Below are 24,003 nucleotides of genomic sequence, written 5' to 3'. Positions count from 1 at the left end.
CCTCTTACTCTCGTATGCTATGAGTGGCCCAGTGCCAGTTCGTTCTGAGGAGATGGTGGTAAACTGCTGTCTTGAACTGTTGAATGTTCTTTGGGTGGAATGGGTGGGGAATGGTAGAGGCAGGTAGCTGGTTCCAAATGGGGATGACGAAGTGGGGAAAGGCTCGGCTCACATTGTTCCGAGGTTTTGCAGGAAGAACATTCTGTATCTGATGGGGATGCGCGATGGATAGTCGTACAGCCTGAGGGGGAGGCATGTGGTCCTGGGCTGGTTGCGATTTCGGTGTATAGGATTGTATCGTCGGCGAATGAGGCGAGGTTGGAGCCGATTGGGAGGTGGTCTTCGAGGTCGTTGACGTAGACCAAGGATAAGGTGGGGCCCAGGATACTGCGCTGTGGCACCCCAGCCTTAACTGGGCGTCTGGTTGATGTCTCGCCGGAGATGAGGACTTGAAGTGTGCAGTTGCAGAGGTAGTCTTGGAGCCACCGATGCAGGCTTCCCGAGATGCCATACACTCTAGCCTTCTGGAATACACCAGTGTGTGACAACCTTGCAGTCAAATGCTCCAGCAATGACGATGGCCAGCACTCGAGAAGCCCCATTATCTCATGTGGTGTACACCCACTGGTAATGGAGAGCAGTCAGCAGGTCTGCGGCACTGTGGCCGCGACGGAAGCCAAATTGGCGTTCTGACAGGACGTAGCTCGTCTCCATGAAGTTTCTGATTGCCCTGTTGACTAAAGTCTCCATGACCTTGGAGAGGATGCTCAGTAGTGACACTGGTCGATAGTTGCATGGCGACGATTTTGACTTGCGCTTGTGGACTGGAACAACGTTTGCAACCTTCCACTGCTGTGGCTGGGTGCCAGAGCGAAGACAGCATGTAAATAGCTTTGAAAGCGGTCGTGCCAATTCTGCAGAGGAAGATTTTAAGAAGCAGGCAGGTATCCCATCTGGACCAGTGGCCTTGGTGGAGTTGGGCTGCCGGAGGGTTCGGGCAACCGTGGTCTCGCGAAACCGGACAGTGCAGAGGTTGCGGTTAGTGCGTGGTCGGACGTAAGGAAATGGGGCGGATAGGTCGTCTGCCCCTAGTTAACTAGACTGCAATTGTTGGTGAAGTGTTCGGCCATGCACTCTGCTTTGCTGCGGTTGGTGTCGTGCTCCGTACCATCAATGCTGCGGAGAGTAGGTATGGATGGGCTGTTGCCATGGCCAAAGGTTACAGTACTGGATGATTCTTGTGCAACAGGTCACCCCAACCCTGTACTATACTTGCCGATACATGTCCGAATGTGACAACCCAATCAGTAGCACCCAGCCCCAAATTGACGCCCATGTTCTGGACCTTCACGAATGCTTCCGCCCAGGGCCTTATCACGGGCTTTTACGGTACTCGCCGACGCATATCCGAATGTGACAACCCGCTCAGTAGCACTACACATGTGAGCAACAAGCGGACGTCGCTGGCAGCACAGAGTAGAGGATCACGAACCGGATGAGCAATGGATACTGTTCTCCTTGATGAAGGGAACAAAAACCGTTCAACACAGATATTGCGCTACATCGTCCTGCCTGGATGTATGCGGTGGTGCCGATGCATACCGCGTCTGTTACACTATTTACATATCCGCTTTCAGCCTTTGTTCAAATAAATATGATGCACCATAGATGTAGTTTTAAAATGATCACATTCTACATGTTACCGCCACATTCACTGATTGCGTTTGCGAAAATGGCTAAAATTTAGACATACTAGTACTCAATCCACCACACAAAAGCTGAATGAAAAAAATCGACGGGTTCGCGTACCGGCCAGGTCAAGAACAAGGTGTCGTACAATTTCCTGGTCAAGAACCACCTTTCTGCTTCCGTGGGAAGCTGAATGAAGTAGGGAAATAATCATCACATGTTCTCGCTCCATGTACACCAACATCACGACACAGGCTATGATCTCTCCATCGCAGTCAACACACCAGCCTAATTATACTGACCGCACTCCAGCTCCCTTCTACCCCTCTTTGATCCCCTTCGCTCAGCCTTAAAATCCGATTATCAGTTCTCTCCATCTTCCTACGGTGCACTGCTTTTACTATTGTTTTGTCCTATCTCAATCTCAAATTCTCCCCATTATCATTTGCAAAGCCGGTGCTCCCCAGAGTGAGGGTAGTAGGCCGCAGCCAGTTGTGAGCCGGAATGCAGAAGAAAACTAGGAGCAACAACAGGGGGGGACAGACCCCAGGAGGAAAGAATGAGTACATTGTAATAACATAAATAGGCCAGGACAAACACCACTTGGGACCGTCAGATTAATTTCTCTGGACCGAGCCAGCCGGGAAAAACCTCTCACGCCGACGGACGCATGAATGAGGGAAAAACCGGGTGTATAACCACAAGTGGCAACATGGCAGCATAAAAACAGGCACAACATATCTACAGCCAAGAAAGAAAGGGATGAAGATGGGCAGACATGAACGGTGGGAGGGTGGGGACACTGGTGAGACACAAACAACTGACGGAAGAAGTCAGGCAAAAAGAACAGCAACAAAAAGAGCAAACATCAGATGCCATATTCGCAAGAGAAAAAAATGTTGTTGCGCGAGAAATATAACATCTTCTACAATGTCAATGCTTCCACGTAAGCATGTCATTGTGCAGCATACGGAACTAACTTCTACATAAAAAGAGACGTTATTCAAAATATGTCCTGCATTTAATAATATATCGTCAGTCGTCCTTTCTCGTATTCAACACTACGTTCACTGGTACTATAATCAAATATTGTGTTCAAGGCAGGTGCCATGGTATGTGCCTTACCACCTTTAACACACGCTGTCCATCCGCTCATCGACTAGCATGAAATCGTTTGAAGTGATGATCAATCTACAAAACACTATTGGTAAAAACAATTCGGAGTCACCTCGATTGAGACAGACAGTTTCTACGGGACCTGCCTGTCACCATCAGGGTCAAATGGCAAGTCATCTAGCCGCTGTGTCCGACAATTTCAGGAACACCAGTCATGTCCTCCTCCAACGAACTCGAACCAGCTATATTACTTCACAACTCACAACGACACAAATAGAATACTTCATCGACGGAGTGACTTTACGCTTAACGCTTCGCTTCGTGTTTCTTTGTGTTTCTCTTGAAAATCTAGCAAAGTTGAGTCATTCACATGAAAACGTCTGGTTACGTCAGCGAAACCTGCTGATTTTCCCCATTTTCAAGCGCTGAACGGCGCAAAAATGGTGAAATCACGTCAACGGAATAGTGTTGACGAGCGAACAAACCTCCTCGCACCGGCGTTGGTGCACAGCTTCGGGACGGCCAAGTTCTGAAATCGTCCTCTAGAGATCCTTACCTACCTCTGTGCGAAGTTTCAAGTCATCCCTCTGAAGTGGCATACCCCGAAAATAAAAATCATCCTACAGACTTCGGCTCCCCGACTAGTTTGAGTTGAGGTAAATTAAGGTCACAAAGAGACTCAAGGGTCAAATGCCATGCTGTATACTGCATTGTGTGTGTGTTTTGTGTGTGTGTGCATGTGTGTGTGTATTTGTGTGTGTGTGTGTGTGTGTTTGTGTGTGTGTGTGTGTGTGTGTGTGTGTGTGCATGTGTGTGTGCGTGTGTGTGTGTGTGTGTGTGTGTGTGTGTGCGTGTGTGTGTGTGTCTGTTTACTCACACTGCTCTGGTGTCCCGACAGTGCCTTCACCGAAGATCCAGAGTATGATGTGTGACCTTGCTGCACCGGTCTGTGGCCAAAGCGATGGTACGGCGATCTCGTATCAGTGTATACTGCTGCGCCACTGGATCCACTAGGGTAGGATGCCCTTGACGTCTTACCATATTGTGACCGGTGTAGATTGCTGCCAATCGCTGCCGGCGGTAAGGCAGGTTGCTGAAGCTGCTGAGGTTGTTGCGCCTGCTGCTGTTGTTGTGCCTGCTGCTGCAGTTGCGCCTGCTGCTGCAGTTGCGCCTGCTGCTGCAGTTGCGCCTGCTGCTGCAGTTGCGCCTGCTGCTTGTGTTGCGGCTGCTGCTGTTGTTGCGTCTGCTGCTGTTGTTGCGCCTGCTGCTGTTGCTGCGCCTGCTGCTGTTGCTGCGCCTGCTGCTGTTGTTGCGCCTGCTGCTGTTGTTGCGCCTGCTGCTGTTGTTGCGCCTGCTGCTGTTGTTGCGCCTGCTGCTGTTGTTGCGTCTGCTGCTGTTGTTGCGCCTGCTGCTGTTGTTGCGCCTGCTGCTGCTGTTGTTGCTGCTGCTGCTGTTGTTGCGGCTGCTGCATCATTGCCATCGAGAATGCAGTGGATCCATGTGTCTGTTTCGAGGAGAGCACATCATCAGGAATATCACAAAACAATACGATATACATTGCCAGCTCTCGTCACTGACACGGCAAAAGAGCACAGTGATTCAGAAACCCCGAAAAGGGAAATGATTTCCACTTGCACAAGAGTGCTGCTACTGTAGCCCAGTATTTCAAACACGCCAACATGCCTAGCTAAAGTCTGCATTGGAAAATAATGATTTCTACAGATTCTGCTCAATCCAACCAGCACATCCATCCAAGTCCTCTAACGCTAACTGAGACGGAATCAATGCAAGATCTGTTCATATGCACATAGCACCTATTCTGTACGGTCCTGTCGAGACGGGGATGCTGGGTTCGAATCCCGTTTGTGGATCCTTCTTTTGCAATAGTTTGAACAATCCAGTGCTGGATCAAAGTTGTTTGTTGAACTGACAAGGACTCATCTAGAGTGTAGCTTAGGGAATTTCCCTGAACGTGTACCCCCTTGAATCTCTTTCGACCTTGATAGTATTCACATTAAAAAAATCAAGCAATGAAAAGTCATCCACAGTAATATTTCTGGAAGAAGCATGGCTAGTTATACTGAAGTCAAAAACTGTGTTCACCCTGATAATCCGCCATGCCCGAAAATTTGGTGAATATTGTGTTTGAGTTCAGGTACCCTAATATCAAAAGAGACTCAAGGGTCATACACGTTCCGGGAAATTCCTTAAGCTACAGTCTAGATGAGTCCTTGTCAGTTCAACAAACAATCTTGCTCCAGCATTGGACTGTTCAAACTGTTGCAAAAGAAGGATCCACGAGCAGGATTCGAACCCAGCACCCCTCTCTTTCCAGGACAGTGCCTTACCAATTAGGACCCGGTTACACATGCACTCGAAAGTAGCGGATCTCCTGAAGCGACATCACAGGAGCGAAAAATACCATGGTAACAGCGAAAAGCGGAACTTCCGCTTCAGCGGAAACTCCAATCCGCTTCCTCCAAAATTTTCGGAGCGAAACTGTCGCTTCTGCGGTTTCGCTTCAGCGGAAAAGACCACGGTCTGCTGTATATAGACTTGATACAAGAAATTTGTATGCGTATGTCCATGCAACAAAAATGCGTGCAAGATAGTCATTGACCTTGTCTATTCTCCGTGCCGTATGCACCACAATCCACTTTACTCTCATTTTCCGCCAAAGTAGGAGTTTGCCCTATTTGTATGTGTGACCATACACACGTGGTTTCGCTGGAGCGACACCAGGCTCGCTGTCGCAAAACCTTGATGCCGAAGTGAAGTGAAGTGAAGTGCATGTGTTACCGGGCCCTTAGGCTACCGGAGATCACACACACCCATCCCGTGGGTCCTTCTTTCTACAAAACTCACTGGTGCTTTGCTGCAGTCCATGCTTGTCCACGAAGGCTGTTGCTGCTGATGGTGTTGCTGGTGTGCTAGCTGTGGCTGCTCCTGGGGTTGCTCCTGGGATTCAGGTGATGCTTGCGACCGTGCTGGCAGACCACCAGACCGCACCGGTGGTCTCTACAAGGAACGGAGAGATCACCAATAACAGGATTCAACACAATAAATGAAGCAAGTTGCGCATTCATCATGCACATCTTTTGCGAGAGGTTAATACCAGGATAAGAATATTTTCAGAACAAATTCACCATGCACATAGAGAACTGGAGCACACATTAAAACGGTGCCAACTAGCGGGTATTTAGGCAACACTTACCGTATCACTATTATCAGATATAACAAAAATCACATAGGTCCTTGCAATGAAGGATGACACGACATCATCACAACTAGGAATTTCATGCCCAGCTGGCAATCACAAGGTGACTAAAATGATACAGGAAATGCCTGCAGTACCCCCTTTTATACGGTAACATAGTCCAGGATGGCGCTAGGCCAAAGCCGCATGTTACTAAGCGTGAACAGGTAGGTGAGAACTTAGGCGGAGGGGGATCGGTGCTAGTTTGTGAAATGCATTTGCTGGCCCACTGGGCATGGTGTTGCTCAAAGGTGATACAATTTGTGTAAAATGGATGGTAATGTAGGAGGCGCTGGCAACACAGCCAGGGAGTGCCAGAACAGGCTCACTATTGCCACTAACTTAGGTGCTGCATCACGTGATGATACTGAAGTTTGGTAGCAGCAGCAACTTGTTCATGTGGAAACATTTGGGGACAAACTCTATCCTAGTACTACAGGTGATATTTAGTCTGTTGTGCTTGCACCCTCCCCCCCCCTCTCCCCTGACTGTGGTACCTGCACCCTCTCTTTTACTCTCCATTTTGCACCAATTTTAGCACTTCTGAGCAGTGAAAGATAGAGATCTGATTTACAGTTGCATGTGCTACAGAGAGTTAAAATGTTTATTCATTATTCGTTCATCACTTTGACTAGCCTGCATCCAGTAGCAACTGACTTACTTCCGTGGCTATCAGGTTCACCCATCGCTATGTTTTCCACGTACTCTGGTCTGCTCGAAGTGTAAGGCCAGACTTACAGTACTTTGACGTAATTTACGTAAATGTATCACCATAGCATCCTCTGCTACTCAACAATCGTTCCATTCCTTTTTCCTCATAATAATGCTGCTAGCAGTATAAATCTCAGGAAGCATAGACGCCTGTTAGTGATGCGACTTTGGAATAAAGGTACGACGAAAACAGCAAAAACAAGGGATAGGCAAGGGAAATGCGAAAAGGGGAAGGGAGGCGGAGAGCCAGGTTCTCATTATTTTTCGTTTCTGCGACACCCCAATGCAGAGCAACGACTGACTTTGTGCTCGCTCTTACATAATTATGTGCTTGCTAGTCTAAGTTCGTTACCTGGTTACCGTGACAAAGCGCCTGAGGCCAGCAGGCAGGTGTCATGGAAGCATGTAGGAAGGACTACTACGACTAGTTAGTCCCTACATCATTTACATGTAGTGCAGTAGCGGCCTGCTTTTGCACAAAGCCTGGCATCACATTTCCAGGAAGCTAGATACTTATAGCGCTTCCACGAAGCAGAACACGCGAGAACCTACTCAACACAGACTCAATACACGACTCCAGACAGTCAGTCCTGTACAGAAGAACAAGGACAATCAAGGCTACTGATAGTTTGCTGCGGCTTGAAGTTTCATGCTCTCGCAATAATCAGGCAACATGAAGGTTGGGTGCCGACCATGCCATGCAGTATAATAATTATTAATCATAATATTATTATGCCGGGAGAAGGTATGAAAAAACTGTGAGAATGTGGGGGCTAGCGTAGTAGCGGTGTTATCTTAGGCAGGAGGCTGTGTGCAGAGTGTGTGGTTGTTGAAGGCAGGTGCTACCAGTGCAATGTTAGCGCAGAATGTGTGGCTGGTGTGGGCAGGAGGTGGTGAGCAATCATTTTGAATGTGTGTGTGGATGTTGTAGGCAGGAGGCTATTCTAGACGACATAATTATAGCAGTGTGATATTAGCGCAGTGTACATGTATGGCTGGTGTGGGCACAGTTCTGTATGTAGATTTGCTGTCTTGACGTCGGCCAAGCCAGAGCCTAGGCATAGGATCTAGGAGTTATGTACAATTATTATTTGTAACTCTTTTTGCGCCTTTTTTGTCGCAGCTCTTGACCCGTCTTTTCCACTGGGCAGTCGCCTTGAAGTCACTTCCGATGCCGCAGGTCCTGACTCGTCCCTTCCAACACACCGCCTGGTCACTCTTCCGGTGTCTGATTCTTCCGTTGTCTTGATCAATGGCTTTCGTGGTGGTCTTCCACGCCTTCTCCCACTTACGTTCGTTGTCACTTCCAGTATTGCCACCTGCTCGTCTCCTCCAGTACGCATCCGAACCTGGCTGCGAGTGACTCTTCGAGTAGGTGTCCCTGGCATTGTCTTCTTCTGTGTAGTTTCACCAGCTCTGCACCTCTTTTCCTTGCCGACGGGTCAAGAGCTGCGACATTGGAGGTGACGAAAAAGATGCGACATTCTAAAAATCAGTTATTGGCTATCAAGAGTCATCTGTTGGTTAGTGATAGTTGTCGTGAGTTGTACAGAGATGATGTTTTCTCAGTTTTGGCCCGTGGCAGATCTGTATAACATTTGTCTGTTTTGGAAGCGTTATATATTCGTAAGTTGTCCCCTGAACTATGTGTTCAGAAGGAAAATGTGTTGTCACTTCAGTCGTTTGGCGCTAATCCTCGAGAAAGTGTAAGGAATGGTTCTCCTCGCTGATGTTTTCATTGTGTTTTAGTCATTTCTTCACCTTCACCCTGGTTTTGACAAGTTCTGCTGAATTTTATTTTTTCCCACGCGTATAGCGTGAGGTTTTCGATCTATGCTTTTGCTGTAGCTCTATAAGTTGCTGTATTTTGACATTTTTCCCTGTACTTACCCATGATGAGAAGGGAACGAAAACGTTCGGTTACAAAATTGGCTTACTTGACTGTGTGGATGCGTCGGTCCTGACACCTTTTCTTTCGAAATTGGATACGCCTCCAATTTTCTCCTTACATTATTATTATCATTGTTGGACTCAGATGGAGAGCCAAGGTTTAATTTATACAAAGAGAAAGACCAAGGAACTACAAGTTACGCTATACTGTCCGCTAACACCTAACACGTTGGAAGGCTGTTGGAGTGTGCATCCAAGATGTGCTAGAGCTGTTAGCCAGTTAGTTGTAGAACGTCAGTACCGTCGGACAGTGTCGTGCAGTGTTATCGCATGAGCTGATTGTTTAGTAACTGGTGGTGTTAGTGGACAGCGTACCTTGTAGTTCCTTGGTCTTTCTCTTTGTATAAATTATTAATAATATTATTATTAAGTAGAGGTTGCGACTTCGGCGATATTTTGTTTAAGAATGGGTTTAGTTTGGTTTGTGCCTGGACAGCAATATAAGTGGTGCTCTTCCGGCACAATCTTCCTCAGCCTACTCAAGCTCAACTGATGAGGGGTGAATTCCCCGAAACACTGTGTATTGAGCAGGGAATGGTGCTTTCTTGCAGGTTTGCCGAGTCGAAGGTTCGATGGACTTCTCGTGTTCTCTGGATGGCAGTCGTGAGTCAGGCAAGTGTCGAGTCGCCGGCGGAATAGCGCGAGCTCCAGTGTGGGAGCAAACCCATTATTATTATTATTTATACAAAGAGAAATACAAAGAAACTACAAGTTACGCTATACTGTCCATTAACACCACCAGTTACTAAACAATCAGCTCATGCGATAACATTGCACGACACTGACCGACGGTACTGACGTTCTACAACCAACTGGCTAATAGCTCTAGCACATCTTGGATGCGCACTCCAACAGCCTTCCAACTTGGAAGCGATCCTCGTGTGAAACTGCTGCTTGTTACCGCTGCTTATTGTCCATCTAAATAAGTCATAGTCGAAGTACAGTGCTGTTTTACTGAGACGTTCGGTTTTTCGTGAATCTTGTTCGCATAGCTTCCCCTTTTATTGATCTTCGCATCTTTTGAGCCACACAAGTTGTGTGGAATGTGGCTTTGCGTTCCTGAATCGTGATTTGACCGTATTGTCCAATGGTCTTGCCAGTATCGTCATCGAGATGCATGAACATCCGCCAACGTCCTTCACAGCTGAGACTTTCAGCTCGTGCTTATCTTGGTTGCGCTCACCTAAGTCCTTCCCCTCCTTATGTTATTTCTATAACTAAGTTATAGAAATAACATTACAAGTTGGAAGGCTGTTGGAGTGCGCATCCAAGATGTGCTAGAGCTGTTAGCCAGTTAGTTGGAGAACGTCAGTACCGTCGGTCAGTGTCGTGCAATGTTATCGCATGAGCTGATTGTCACAAGTTAGTAGCTGGTGGTGTTAGTGGACAATATAGCGTAACTTGTAGTTCCTTGGTCTTTCTCTTTGTAGAAATTAAACCCTGGCTCTCCATCTGAGTCCATTATTATTATTATTATTATTTGGAAAGGATTGGGAGAACTTCAAATTCAAAGGATCAGTCGGGGAAGTGAACTGCCTGAAAAGAGAAAAAAAACGCCAGACCCACCAGGACTCGAACCTGGGACCCTGCTTGTCATGAGCAATGCTCTAACCACTGAGCTATGGGACCAGGCTGAACCTAGAAGGCGCTGACAAGTTTGGGAGGGAAAAAGACCCAAGTGCCATCAGTATGTGTGGCACGTGTTGTGAGCTGCCTTTGGAGTGAAAAACTTGTCAGCGCCTTCTAGGTTCAGCCTGGTCCCATAGCTCAGTGGTTAGAGCATTGCTCATGACAAGCAGGGTCCCAGGTTCGAGTCCTGGTGGGTCTGGCGTTTTTTTCTCTCTTTTCAGGCAGTTCACTTCCCCGACTGATCCTTTGAATTATTATTATTATTATTTGAAACTCGGATGTTGAGCCATAAATAAATGTGGAAGAGAAAAGACATATGGATACGAGTTAAGAGTAACTCTCCATCACTGTAACATGATACTATATACAGTCAGAAAGTGCAATAACTAGGCACAAAACTGACAGAGTACTGAAACATTCGACGTCCTGACACCCAGCTTCAACACATCTCCGTAGCGCTAACCGACAGCCTTCCAACTTGGAAGGTTCAAGGTTATGGAAAAGACCAAAGAGGGGAAGGCAAGCGCAACGAAAACGAGCAAAAGCTACAGTCCCAACGGAACAAAGAATGTCGATTGTTACTGGACGATGACGAGACCAGTACGATATTTGACAAAGCGGTCTAACAACAATTCGAAGCAGCAAAGCAGCACACCACCCAACTTGGGTGGGTCATAAATATCAAAGATAAGTAAAGAAAGGGAAGCTTTGCGAAAACGAATTGTACAAGCCGAAAGCCAAACTCCTACAGTACTCCTCATGCATGATAATGTGATGGACTAGTTGACTACAAAACAAGTTGTTTCACACGACGTACGTTTCGCCGTATGGTTCGTGACGGCTCATCAGGTGTGCAATTTGAAACTCGGATGTTGAGCCATAAATAAACCTTGAACCTTCCAAGTTGGAAGGCTGTCGGTTAGCGCTACGGAGATGTGTTGAAGCTGGGTGTCAGGACGTCGAATGTTTCAGTACTCTGTCAGTTTTGTGCCTAGTTATTGCACTTTCTGACTGTATAGTATCATGTTACAGTGATGGAGAGTTACTCTTAATTCGTAAACATTTGCAAAAATAAATGTACAGTGAAAATTTGAAAATTTATAATTGAAATGAAATCCCAAATCATTGGAGTAGAAGAACGGAGTGGTACATTCCTCAAGTAAAGTCCATAATATTAGCTCTACTGATCTAAAGAATGTGTTAACTATTCACCTATCAACCGATTCAACACTGATACAGTCCACACACTCGTGACACAGTGCTAGTGCAGATAAGAATAATCTGTTAAAAAGGAACAAGGCTAGGTTGGAGATCAGCAGTGCTGTATCATCACAGACATTAAACTGCGTTTGCTCACAGTGGAATGTTCACACAGCACAAAGAGACCATGCATTACAAACGTCACGCAGTCAAACATGAGAGCACATTAGGCCACACGTTTTTATTTCTATGTTTCTCGTCACCCGCGCGCATACGATTCAGGAGTCTGGAAGAAAAAAGAAAAAAAAACTGTGCTGCACTGCTGACTGTGCATGTGGGGACCAGCACACTCATGCACATGTTCATAATGTGGCCTGGCCTGTGCGACACATGATGCGAGGTCGGCATTTGTTGTGCGCAATCTAGCTGCACATGCACAGATTGTGACAGAAGCTCCTATCACATACTAGTTGCTAACTATGGTCTGAGTATGGATGCTATTTTGCATTTTGTATTGGTGGATTTTAGTGTGAACAAAGGTCTAATAAACTTTTTTTATTCTTCGGCCATTTTTATTTTTTTCCACCTCTCGCATACGTTTTTAGATGTTCAGGTGACGAGAAACATAGAAATAAAAACGTGCGGCCTTATAACAATGTTGAGCAGGTTTATAATAGTAGCCTGCATGGGAAAACACACTGAAAACCACCACCGATACAGACAGTGAACAGTTAGTCCTGCCTACATATCATATCCTTCATGCGCCCTGCATCAGCCATTACTCTGCTTGTAGAGACTGAGTAGGTCAGCTTGCTGATTTAGATCAGTGGTCCGCAAAGACCCAGCTTGCCAGTATCCACTCCAGACATCCAAACACATCCACGGTCAATGCCAGTATCCACTCCAGCCATCCAAGCACATCCACTGACAATGCCAGTGTCCACTCCAGACAGCCAAGAACATCCACTGACGATGCCAGTATCCACTCCAGACAGCCAAGAACATCCACTGACGATGCCAGTATCCACTCTGGGCAGCTATACCTCACCAGTTCAACAGCTTAGCATGATTTTCACGTAAGCTTTACTAGTGAACCAGAATCTTACACGACCGTATATGGTTCACAGTGAGCCCCGTGTAACATGCACACACGGTACTTGCAACAATGATAGATGCACTGGGCAGGATGAAGAGGCGGTGGTGAGTCCAATGTCCGTCGAGTTTGTCACGGTGGTTAGTTCATGGCACACTGCGAGCAGCGGTCCAGATAACGACAGTGTCTGTTGTGCTGGTGCAGTGTTTCCTGCTCACATGCCGCCCACACCACCACACGATTGTCCCTGGTGGCCTGGTCTTGTCGGAGCGCAGCAGCTGTAGTTGACTCATGGCATACTGATCAGAGCACAGTGCAAGTCTGTGCTGACTGCCAAGAGCGGAGACATTCACGTCACGATGTAGTGAGCACGACAGCTGTCCCAGGAACGGACAACCCTGTCTTAGATCACTGCTGATGATTAGAATATCCGCACAGGACCTGGCCACCCACAGAGCATTGTCAAAGGCTAAGATGGATGTGCAGGACTGTGCTAAGTAGTACAAGCTACCTTCAAGACAGAACTCACGTTGTGCTGGTGATCCAGTGGCTTCACCATCATACATCGTTCTGCTGCGTTGTTTGTCCCGCAGGGCACCGCCACCATTGCTGTTGACTTTATTGCATTCTTCGTCGTCGGAGTTGATCTCCTTCATCACATCCATCTTGCCCTGCAGCAATGGAGAACTTGTGGACCGACCCGCAAAGGTGAAGCTATCAAGTGACATATCCACCTCTGGGGCAGACTTCCGGCCAGCTCGAGGAGACGAGTCTGAGCCGCTAAAGGTTGTGACGCTCGTTTCCACTTTGCTTGTGCTGTGTGGCCTTGTGAGATGTGGTCGTACTGGAGCATCGTCACGTCCCACCATAGTGGTAGCACGGGCTCGATGACCTTCTGGCAATGACAGCTGGACTCCTGTCGTCCTGGTAGCAGACCTCTTTTTGGTTGGGACATGCTGTGGAGGACCTATCTTTCCACTGCTGTCAGGCTGCGTGAGAAGTTTGGTGTGGTACAGGAGAGGTGCATCGTTGCGACAATCCACGATTCCCAGCATGTTATGGTGTTGTGGTGAGAGAGCAAGGACAATTGGCTGCCTGCGATCCACAGCCCATACAACTGCATTGCACATCACCATCTCCACTATGCTGCACTTAGCTTGGTACAACTGCAAGAACAGAACCACACACAGATACAGCACAAACACATGCATTCACACATACTCATATACCATTGGCACATACATACACAATGTCATGTACCCCCCCCCCCCCCTCCCACACACACACGCACACGCACGCACGCACATACACTTGTACACCCCCCCCCCCCCCTCTCCCCACACACACACGCACGTACATACGCACACATAAACACACTAGACCTTAGACGATGGTGAAGCCGCAGCAGAAGCCAAAATAGCCTCTGCTGGGATTACACCATTCAACAGCTTGCAAGGCTCAAGAATTGATCGGTACTCTTAGGCTTCTGTACACCACTCTTAGTGTGGTTTTCAGTGTTTACCACTGCTGACCCAGTTCACTGCCTGTCCAGCTACCAGTGTGGTTGCTGTAGCCATACCATGAAAACAATGTTATCTTTCCACATTGACACATGTCCAGTCATAGAAATTTGGACATTACACAAGAAGAACACACCATGTTCCTATGGAGAAATCTATCAGCGGTGATACCATCAAGGTGATGTCATATTTGCCACTATACCATTTTCCTCATGCAGTCTGTATCGGCTATAGCGTACCCTTTTGATCTCTGTGATTTTTTCACTATAACCGATGCATCATGTAAACTAATCACTCCCTCCGACGGACACACGCGACAAGCCAGAGAGCCAGAGTAATGGTTCACATTGTATTTTGAGAGAGCAACAAAACTAAGACTAAAGTCGAGTGCAAAGAAGAAAGAAGACCCGGTCCCCAAACGAAGGACCAAGTCCAAAGGAGAACTGGCAAGTATGGGTGGAGCAGCCGTGGGTGAAAGACTGATGCCATGCTGAGTGGCGAAGGACTGCGAGATGAGCGTACGAGTTGAACCGGTGTCTACGACAGCCGGCGCACGAACACTCGATTTCGCCGCTCCGGCAGACACATCCACGTACATACGAGGCAGCTTTCCAGGAGAGGCCAGGGAGACTAGGCATGGGTCGTTCTCCTGCACAGCTGGTTGTGGGCGAGCACTTTCCACGGCAGCTGCAGTCCTGTCCTTCCTTGCCAGCCAATCTCTCCTCTCAGGGCAGTCAGCCTTTACATGGCCAGCACCGTCGCAGAACAAACAGGTAATCGGCTGGCTCCTTCCACCTCCGCCTGCTCTTCTGCTGGGACAATTCCTGCGGATGTGCCCAGGCTCGCCACACTTGAAACAGAGGCCCGAGGGCTTCGCGCTAGATCCAGCCTGTGAGTGTGACTTGGTACTGGTAGGACCACTCCTGGTCGCTGCACCACCCGACGAGGCGGCAGCTGACACACTGTCACCTCCGCTGGCATCTGAAATTCTCAGAGCTCGAACAATAGACACACAGTCGCTTATCGACATGTCCTTTCCCACGAGACTGAGCCGTACTTGCCGGTTGTAGTCGGTAGGGAGGCCTTTCAACAACTGCTGCACCACCACAGGATCTTTGTCGTCTGTCACTTTGTGACCGGATAACTCCGCGAGGCGCTTCAGATCTGCAACAAATGCATCAGTGGACTCGTCGCACTTCATTTTCCGCACCACAAACGCCTCGTACGCGGCAGACTTCGTCATACTGAAGGACGATAGCATCAATTTGACCACCTCGTCCTGCTTCTTTCGGTCCGCACCCGCCATTCCCTGAAATGCCAGGAACGCGTCATCCGCAAGAAACAGAGGGAAATGCTTCATGCGCTTAGCCTCATCATCCCAGCCCTGGATCTCCGCAAGAACGAGGAACTTTGCCCAAAACTGTTGCCAGCTCTCATTGCTCTTGCCCCGAAAGGCCTTGACAAAACCGTCGACTTTCAGACTCGACATCCTGAACTCCGCAGTCGCAACTCACGACGGCCCTAGTTCAATCCCGGGTTTCGGCACCACGTTGTAAACTAATCACTCCCTCCGACGGACACACGCGACAAGCCAGAGAGCCAGAGAGTAATGGTTCACATTGTATTTTGAGAGAGCAACAAAACTAAGACTAAAGTCGAGTGCAAAGAAGAAAGAAGACCCGGTCCCCAAACGAAGGACCAAGTCCAAAGGAGAAAATATGGCGGAGTATCAAAATGACCAGCACGTGTCACGCACCAGCTCCACACGCGCGAACACCACAATCACTGCATGCACTGCGCTGCCTTGATACATGATCGGGCCGCGGGCGCCAGGAGAACAAAGCGCTAGCACGGACAACACTAGCGGAACTAGCTGGAACAACAGTGTTACATGCATCATGACAAGAGAACAAGATATTGCATGAAGGTCGACACACATGCACAGTTAGGTGTGATAGTTACAGGTACAGTTCCATTTCAATCACTATATGCGATACGATCGATTTTTTCTTCTTTTTCGATCGACACATGAAAGGCAAGGAAATACTTCCAGCATGGCGTTTTGACAAATGAGCATACTGCATAGTTGACAGTGCCCGCATTTCCATAACAAAATTCTGTTATGTACATGTATCACTATAAAAATAGGCAACGTGAAGAAAGTAAAAAAAATAGGGCCTTTGATGTTATTGCTTCATGTATTTTAAAGTTATCATTATAGCCGATAATAATATAGTGTGTTAGGCATGTTTTGATTCTTTGTTGCCATCATAATATCCGATATATCATTACATCCGATAATATTGGTTATAGTGATATTTTTATTGGATAAAATACGTTTTGCTTTTGATATTTCATACCAATATGACTGAGCAGTACGTGGCATGTGGCCTCTAATTTCCTAATATCACTGTAGCCGATATATTCTTATATCCGGTCACTCTATAGCCGATACAGACTGTACCATGATTGTACTGGTGACCAGAGCATGTGTGCATCATTAACATCCGAAATCCTTCCCTCCGCTAGTTTCATGTATATACTACCGGTATACCCCTGGGTGTACGGGCTGACTGTTAACTCCTACACCAGCCAGTCCGGGTCAGTCAGGGGAGGAAGGACGGGTTGGTCTACACAATTCAGTCCGGGGAGGGAGGTTGGTCTACACAATCAGCATGCTGGGTCGTTTCGTTCTTTCTTTTCATCGTCTCATGCAGTTGTCTCAATTCCAGTTTGTCATCAGGTCAGTGCACAATCCAGTAAGGAAAAAACACCAAACCCACAATAGTGGTGAAAGCAACTGTCAGTGCACACACTAGTAGGGGAAACCCCCATACACAGTGGTGAGAGCAACAGTAGTCAGTTATGTATAGCTCATTGACTATCATACATAGAAAATGGCTCCCTTTGGAGCCAACTGCAGGAGAAATAGACACAGAAACAAACAGAGTAGGAAACAAAAAAATGAAAATACATGAAATACTCCTGCATACAGGGACAGTGCAACACATTACACAATGGAATTGATGGAAATGTTACAAATTTTGGGAACTGATAATCGGGTTGCAGACTCCTGGCTGAGTGCTTGATAAAAACAAAAGATGCAGGCATTCAACATGCACAACAAAAATGGAAAAGGAACAGCAATACATGACTAATCTCCTTTCTTATACATGTTTACATGTATATACAGACATGCATGTGACGAAAACAAATATAAACACCAGGACCGCCGTGAAAAGGTTTTTAATAGGTCCGGCTATACGGAGGCCTTTCATACTTCGTGTAAGATACGCCGTGCACAGATAACCTCCTCAGCAGTAAGGCATGTGTTGGTGGCCAAAAGGTTGGTCTGGTTACAACCTGACCAACTGGATCGGTTCCGGCATGCAGGCATGCATACACATCACTGTGTTCTTGAAAGTCGAGAGGATTGGTGATTTACAAAATATTAACTTGGTCTCCGTTGAGAGCTAGGCTAATGTAGAGGTAGAGTTCACCTGTCACGTTAGTCAGTGTCTCCGTTGCTCCGGTACACTCATGACGACCGACTAACGTGTGATTGTCACAATCCAACGACATATGAATGACGTCACCGGCTTGCCATGGCTGACCCAGTGCACTGCCTGTCCAGTCATCACTACCACCGGTGCTGTTGCTGTACCATCCAAACGATGTGGTCTTTCCTGTTGGCCAACCTTCTAGTGGTGGAGGCTGGGCATTACACAAGAGGAACAGGTGGCAAACGTTACTAGCAGTGATGCGATCAAGACGGAGGGATATCTCGTGTTTGCCGCTACTCCATTTCCTCACGCCACATACTGACCTCCAGTTCCCGTTAGAACTACCTCCACGAGTAACCGTACGGTTGTTGTTCGACAGTGCAAGATGAGCATGGCATTGGCTGGGATCAAACCAAAGAGGATCCACGATGGTAACCATTGCAGGACTTCCAGCTACATGGTGATCTCCAATCATGGCTGATACCTGCACTGAACCCTTCTTTCCGGTCGTCTTGTAAGTTGCAATAATGTTAGTGCCTTCATTAGGACTTCTGTCGGGCATCAGCACAGGATGAATGGTGTCGATTGCGTTGTCCGTAGATATTACTTCAACGTGAACACCAGACAAATGTGCCTCCGTCACAGCCAGACTATCACCGTGGCCATTCCTTGGCTCAATGATCACGGTAAGGTCGTCTCCCTCCTCAACACTGGCTGCAGTAGTCATGCTACTCTTCTCCGATGACAGAATACCAATGTCACTCACCACACCAGTTCTGGCAATGGCCGCAGTCAGTTCCTCGACGTGGTATGGCGAAAAAAATAGAGTTCCCACAGCAAACCCCTTCACATCTCTCTCGGACACACTCACAGCATTCTTCGCTGCTTTCTCCAGCCATCCACTCATCTTCAAGAAATTGAAATCCTCATTGCAGTTCTCTGCCAGATGTTGAACTTTCTTGCTATACGAGGCACCAGCAAGAATCTGCCGCTTCTGCTCTTCAAGGGGAAGAAGATGTGACAACTGCAGTCGATCCACATCATCCAGAAGCTCTTGTTGACGGTTTTCAATGGCTTTCTTCAGACCACCAAAAACGTCGTTGATCCGGGAGGACAAGCCTTCAGTCTCATCACGGAGTCCACCCAGTGCCGCTTCAGACTTTTTGATCGACTCATCAAAAACACTGCCACTTCCAAGTGATGTGCTAGTCAGCTTGGATTTCAAGGACTGGCTAATGCTAGACGATGCATCAGTGATAGTCTGCACATTGTGAGCAGCATGATCACCACTGCTTACACATTGCTTACACACTAGCTGCTCACAACTCAAGCAATACGAACACTGTACAAACGAGGGGTGGAATGAGCATTTGTGCTGGCTGGCTGATGTTCTATCACCTGTATGACCCGCAGCCTCACTGAGTGGCACAACCTTGTGTTTGAATGATCTGCGTGAGGTTGGGTGCACCCTGGCATGGTCAGTGCAGAAATTGTCCCCACAGTCATTGCAAACAGCTACTGCTGCAGTATCCTCAGCACATTCATCACACAACTTCTTACGGCCAGCACTTGCAGCAGCCACCTCCTCTCCAACCCCATCACTAGACACATCACTGTCTGGCAGGTACTGCAGCAAGGGCACACCAGTAGTCGATGCTGGAGTAACTGTTCCACATTCAGGACATCCCACAGAGCCCTTGCCACTGATGTATTTTTCCAAACACTCCACACACAACGAGTGGAGACACTTCAGCAGCTTGCCATGCTTACTACTACTTCTGCATGATACACACTCTGGTCTGGACATGGCGAATCAATACAGCTGCACACATACACACACGCCACAACCTGACTTCAAATTCAATCTGACCAGTAGATACACCAACACAGAACACTGGAAACTCAAAGACAAAGTCACTGTACATACCAGTACGGCACTACACCAAGCCTATTCGATTTACTGGGCAAAAATGATTTTTAATTCATCCACAAATGTTTTACCGTCAGCTTAGCTAGATTTTTTGATGGCGGTTTGAACTACCGTCAGCTCCTGCTTTTTGGCAGGAGTAGCTGTTCCCTAGGACAATTTGGAGCCACGCATACTGGCAGTGATTAGATGAGAGGTCATAATGAAGTAGTTGAGTCAATATTCCAGAAGCGTCGTCGTACGCCGTCATGTAGAGTTGCGACTTTCAACGTCCGTTCACTAAAATCAAAAATCAAAAAACAAAATCTCGCTGAAGATTTCGAGGCCTACAAGCTCGACATCCTTGGGATTACGGAGACCTGGATAGCCGACAATGGAGTTGATACCCTCGGCGATGGCCACAAGCTGTATAGGTCCGGAGGTCAATCGTCGCGCGCTGGCGTTGCCATCCTCGTCAACAAGAAATTTTCAAATAATGTTCTGTCGTACCAGTTCCACTCTGACCGAGTTGTATCTGTACGAATGGTACTCAGCCCGCGACCTGACAGTCGAGCTGTCACGGTCGTGTGCTGCTATGCCCCAACTCTTCAACGATCCACCATCAACCCTCAGGAAGCTGACAACTTCTACGAACTTCTCAACAATGTTGTACTGAAAACAAAGAACCGTGACGAATTATGGATATTTTTTTTTCTTTTTTTTCTACAAAATCCACATATCTCCAGACACTGGGGTGAATGATGGAGTGTGGTGGTGGGGCCCATTAAGCTCCGCCGACCAGAGGTCTCGGCTTCATAGCTCCATGGACGCACCTATGAAGCCGAGACCTCAGATAGTAGCGTGAGTCAGTGTCGCTCCTGGACGGTGAGACAGACGTCGAGGACCCTCGGTCATTCGCAACGCTGTCACCTCCAAACCAACTAGTCGCAAGCCCGCGCTGGGCACAACAGTACGAAGTAGTGGTTGCGACTTCGGCGATGATTTGTAAGAAAGGTTTGCTCCCCACACCGTGTTCACGAGGTGTTTGTCGCGCTGGAAGCGGAGCGTCTCTGTAAGTTTGTATCCCTGGTGATGTTTGTGCCTGGAGAGCACTATATAAGTGGTGCTCTTCAGGCACAATCTTCCTCAGCCTACTCAAGCTCAACTGATGAGGGGTGAATTCCCCGAAACACTGTGTATTGAGCAGGGAGTGGTGCTTTCTTGCAGGTTTGCCGAGTCGAAGGTTCGATGGACTTCTCGTGTGCTCTGGATGGCAGTCGTGAGTCAGTCAAGTGTCAAGTAAAGTCGGCGGAATAGCGCGAGCTCCGGTGTGGGGAGCAAACCTTTCTTACAAATCATCGCCGAAGTCGCAACCACTACTTCGTACTGTCATTATTATTATTATTATTATTAGCTAGGCAAAAGCGAACTAGTCTGTATGCGTCTGTATACAGACAGTGGCCTGACTTGATAGAAGCCGCGCACACTACAACACTACAGACAACGGGGACTACATGTAGGCCAGACCGATTCTGCTCCGGCCTCTGGGGCATGCACATCACTAAACAGTTTGTCACATGTCATGTCAGTAGATAGTGAGCAGTGCACTAGTAGTACTAGTACTTCTTTGTTGTCATTCTGGACACTATCAGTGATGTACAGCAAAACCTGTCAAGGCGACCACTCAGAGATAAGGCGACCACCTGTCCTAGAAGACCACTGCAACCAGGACACAAGGGATGCTATTGCCAGTCAAATGATAATGGACAAAGAGACCGCCTGGTAACAGAGACCACATTTTGAAGGTCCCTTGAGTGGTCGTCTTGGACAGGTTTCTGTGTACATGGTCCTGTGTATGCTATCACGCTTTCCAGCCCACGTATTTTGATCTGTCTTTGGACGACTCCAAGACAACAATCACGTGACATATGGGAACCCATATTCTGTCTTCTACGTGTTTGCAGCCCAGAATCACATCCTCACAATGATCCCCCCCCCCCCCCACACACACACTCCCATCATAACAGTCATACCGTTAGTCTCACTAGCATACAAAACATGGAAACTACATGATTATAATTATGCTTTCAATGCTCTAACTACAGGACTGCTCAATGACATCCAGTCAAGTTTCTCAAGTACGCGCCGGGCATTGCACAGCCCTAGACCTGCGAACACTGGGCTGCGAAAAGGTGTACGGCGCCCACTTGACTCTCACGACTGGATTTCAGTGAGCAGCACTGTACAGAATGTGAGTGCACACAACACACAGGACTTGCATTAGTCGAAAAAAATCATGGATAGGTAAATCTCATCCAAGCACGGTTTGCATCAAAACACAAGAAAACAAAGTGACTACAAGCAGTGCTCACCTTGAGCTTGGCATGGAGTGTTGTGTGGATGGCTGGACTCCAGTCCTTCAACCCACTGAATGTAGTGCTGTGGAACCCAGCCGTGCATACTGACTTAGCCAACAAGGCTTGCGCTAGCCGAGGTGATATCCTGGATATGCGCTGCAGAAATATTCTGGCATCATCTGCTGGAATCATGTGAATGTCCTTGTACTGCCAGTACTGGGACTGTCAGCGACCCAGCTGCGGGCATGCTGTTGCTGTTGCTGGTGTTGGTACCTATCTTTTGCCGCGAGTGAATGCACCCGGAAACTGAGCAGATGAAAACGAAGAAATACAATGTCATTTTAATAGGTACCTCGAACATTGTGCTGATGATGTGCAGCTTCAAGAGTCGGACAAAGTCCACTCAGTCTCTCCTCGCCTCACAGCTCGCAGCTCGGGTACACACTATAACGTTACGAGTACTCGGTCAACTTCTTACCTACACGTAGCGGCTCGCCAACCTTTGTGGAATTTCCTTCCCTGCCACTACCGGTATTTGTTACGGACAGGTCGGCAAAACGAGCAGTACATGTAAGCAAGCACAAGCTACATTGTGCTTCTCAGTTCAACTACGGCTACGAGCGGCGGCTCAGTGTTCCCAGACCCAGTCACCCAGTGATGGCAAACATCAGCGAACCAAGTACAGGATTGTGTAACTGAACTGGCCAGCATTTCCCTGCTACCTGGGACAGTGGGAGGCGACACTGCAGAGCCTGAGGAAGTGAGAAAGTAAAAAAAAATTGTTGCCGGGTCTCTTTGGTCCCGCCATTGTCATTGAAAAGTGCTGAAAGTCACAGATACCTCACTACCAAACCTACTACAGTGGATATTGTAGAGGAGACGCTTCAAACCCTACCACTGCTTCGGAGAAAGTAACGAAACGCTAAAGTAACAATTAGTTGCTACATATTTTTGTGTCCGCAAAGCATGGAACCTTTTTGTTACTAGGTCACAAATACATTGCTGCAACAAAGTAAGTAAAGTACAATGGCATGATAGTAGATCTACTAGTAGTGTGTGCATTCTACAGGAGATGGGAGAAGATTGACAGTGCATCAGTTTGGTGAACACGAGGTACACATACACTAAGCACATGTACCTGTGTGTAGAGTAACACACTCACATAGTCGTTACTTCGAGCTGGTAGGGAGTCGGAAGGTTTGACCTTGTTGCAGACTGTCAGTCGAGGAAGAATCGCTATATTCGCTAATTTGGTAGATTTTTTTTAAATTCCGGCCACAGATCGAAACTCATTATTATAGTGATAGACACATTGCGCAAGCTCCACTGCAGCAAAACCTGTGTGTGTGTGTGTGTGTGTGTGTGTGTGTGTGTGTGTGTGTGTGTGTGTGTGTGTGTGTGTGTGTAAGGTTTTCCAGTCATAGACACAATTACCGGTATTATTATTACAAAGGCACACAATGAAAACCTCGGGCAAACTCCGTTGTGACTCAGAGTTTCATGGCTGAACCAATTATCAGACAATTGTGTGCCTTTGTGTACACCGCTCTGCCTGAATCAGGTATTGAGCACATTCGTAGAACCTAAGCTACTACTACCTCTGTCACAGTGTGTATAATCCTAGATAGTATTTTAAGATCCTCAGGCTGTTACGGTATTGTGCTCTATGTCCAGTGAACAGAGGCAGTAATACAATAGTCAATGCTCACACAGCAATGACACAACCAAGTCCTTTTCTGCCGGTACTCAGAGTTTAGTATCATATCCCACACCATGCTGTCTGCATGATCAGTGGTTCTTAATTTAACACGAAACTCTGAGTAACGGCAGAAAAGGACTTGGTTGTGTCATTGCTAGTGTGAGCATTGGATCAAAACTCATTAATTATTTTATGGCTGAACATTACAATAATTGTGATCATTCCGAGGCTGCAGTTGTAGGCTCAAGCTTCAATTCGTAAACATTTGCAAAAATACTAGTGAAAATTTGAAAATTTAAAATGGAAATGAAATCCAAACTGAGTAGAAGACCGGAGTGGTAAATTCCTCCAGTAAAGTCCATATTAGCTCTACT

General features: G+C 47.4%; 2 protein-coding genes across 5 annotated transcripts in view; both read right to left on the bottom strand.

Moving 5' to 3' along the window:
* LOC135815012 (uncharacterized) overlaps positions 1-24,003 on the bottom strand; it is a 108,407-nt gene that overhangs the window by 43,363 nt on the left and 41,041 nt on the right. For 3 of the 4 annotated variants that reach the window (XM_065328229.1, XM_065328247.1, XM_065328238.1), the window contains exon 4: positions 3,683-4,309. In XM_065328229.1, coding sequence (XP_065184301.1) covers positions 3,683-4,309 — 627 coding nt within the window. Of the gene's footprint in view, positions 1-3,682; positions 4,310-5,670; positions 5,824-6,019; positions 6,120-24,003 lie in introns of those variants that run through there. The other variant, XM_065328254.1, reaches the window with a different exon arrangement.
* Positions 12,791-22,575, bottom strand: LOC135806703 (uncharacterized). Its single transcript, XM_065320932.1, has 3 exons — positions 22,409-22,575; positions 21,946-22,236; positions 12,791-13,810 (listed from the first exon to the last, which is right to left on the bottom strand). The coding sequence occupies exons 2-3, from the start codon at positions 22,120-22,122 to the stop codon at positions 12,791-12,793; spliced, it is 1,197 nt and encodes a 398-aa protein (XP_065177004.1). The 5' UTR covers positions 22,123-22,236; positions 22,409-22,575.

Source organism: Sycon ciliatum, chromosome 1 (assembly GCF_964019385.1).
Source record: "Sycon ciliatum chromosome 1, ocSycCili1.1, whole genome shotgun sequence".
Taxonomy (NCBI): Eukaryota; Metazoa; Porifera; class Calcarea; order Leucosolenida; family Sycettidae; genus Sycon; species Sycon ciliatum.
The sequence above is the reverse complement of the archived record's forward strand: the minus strand, read 5'-3'. Positions and strand labels throughout refer to the sequence as shown.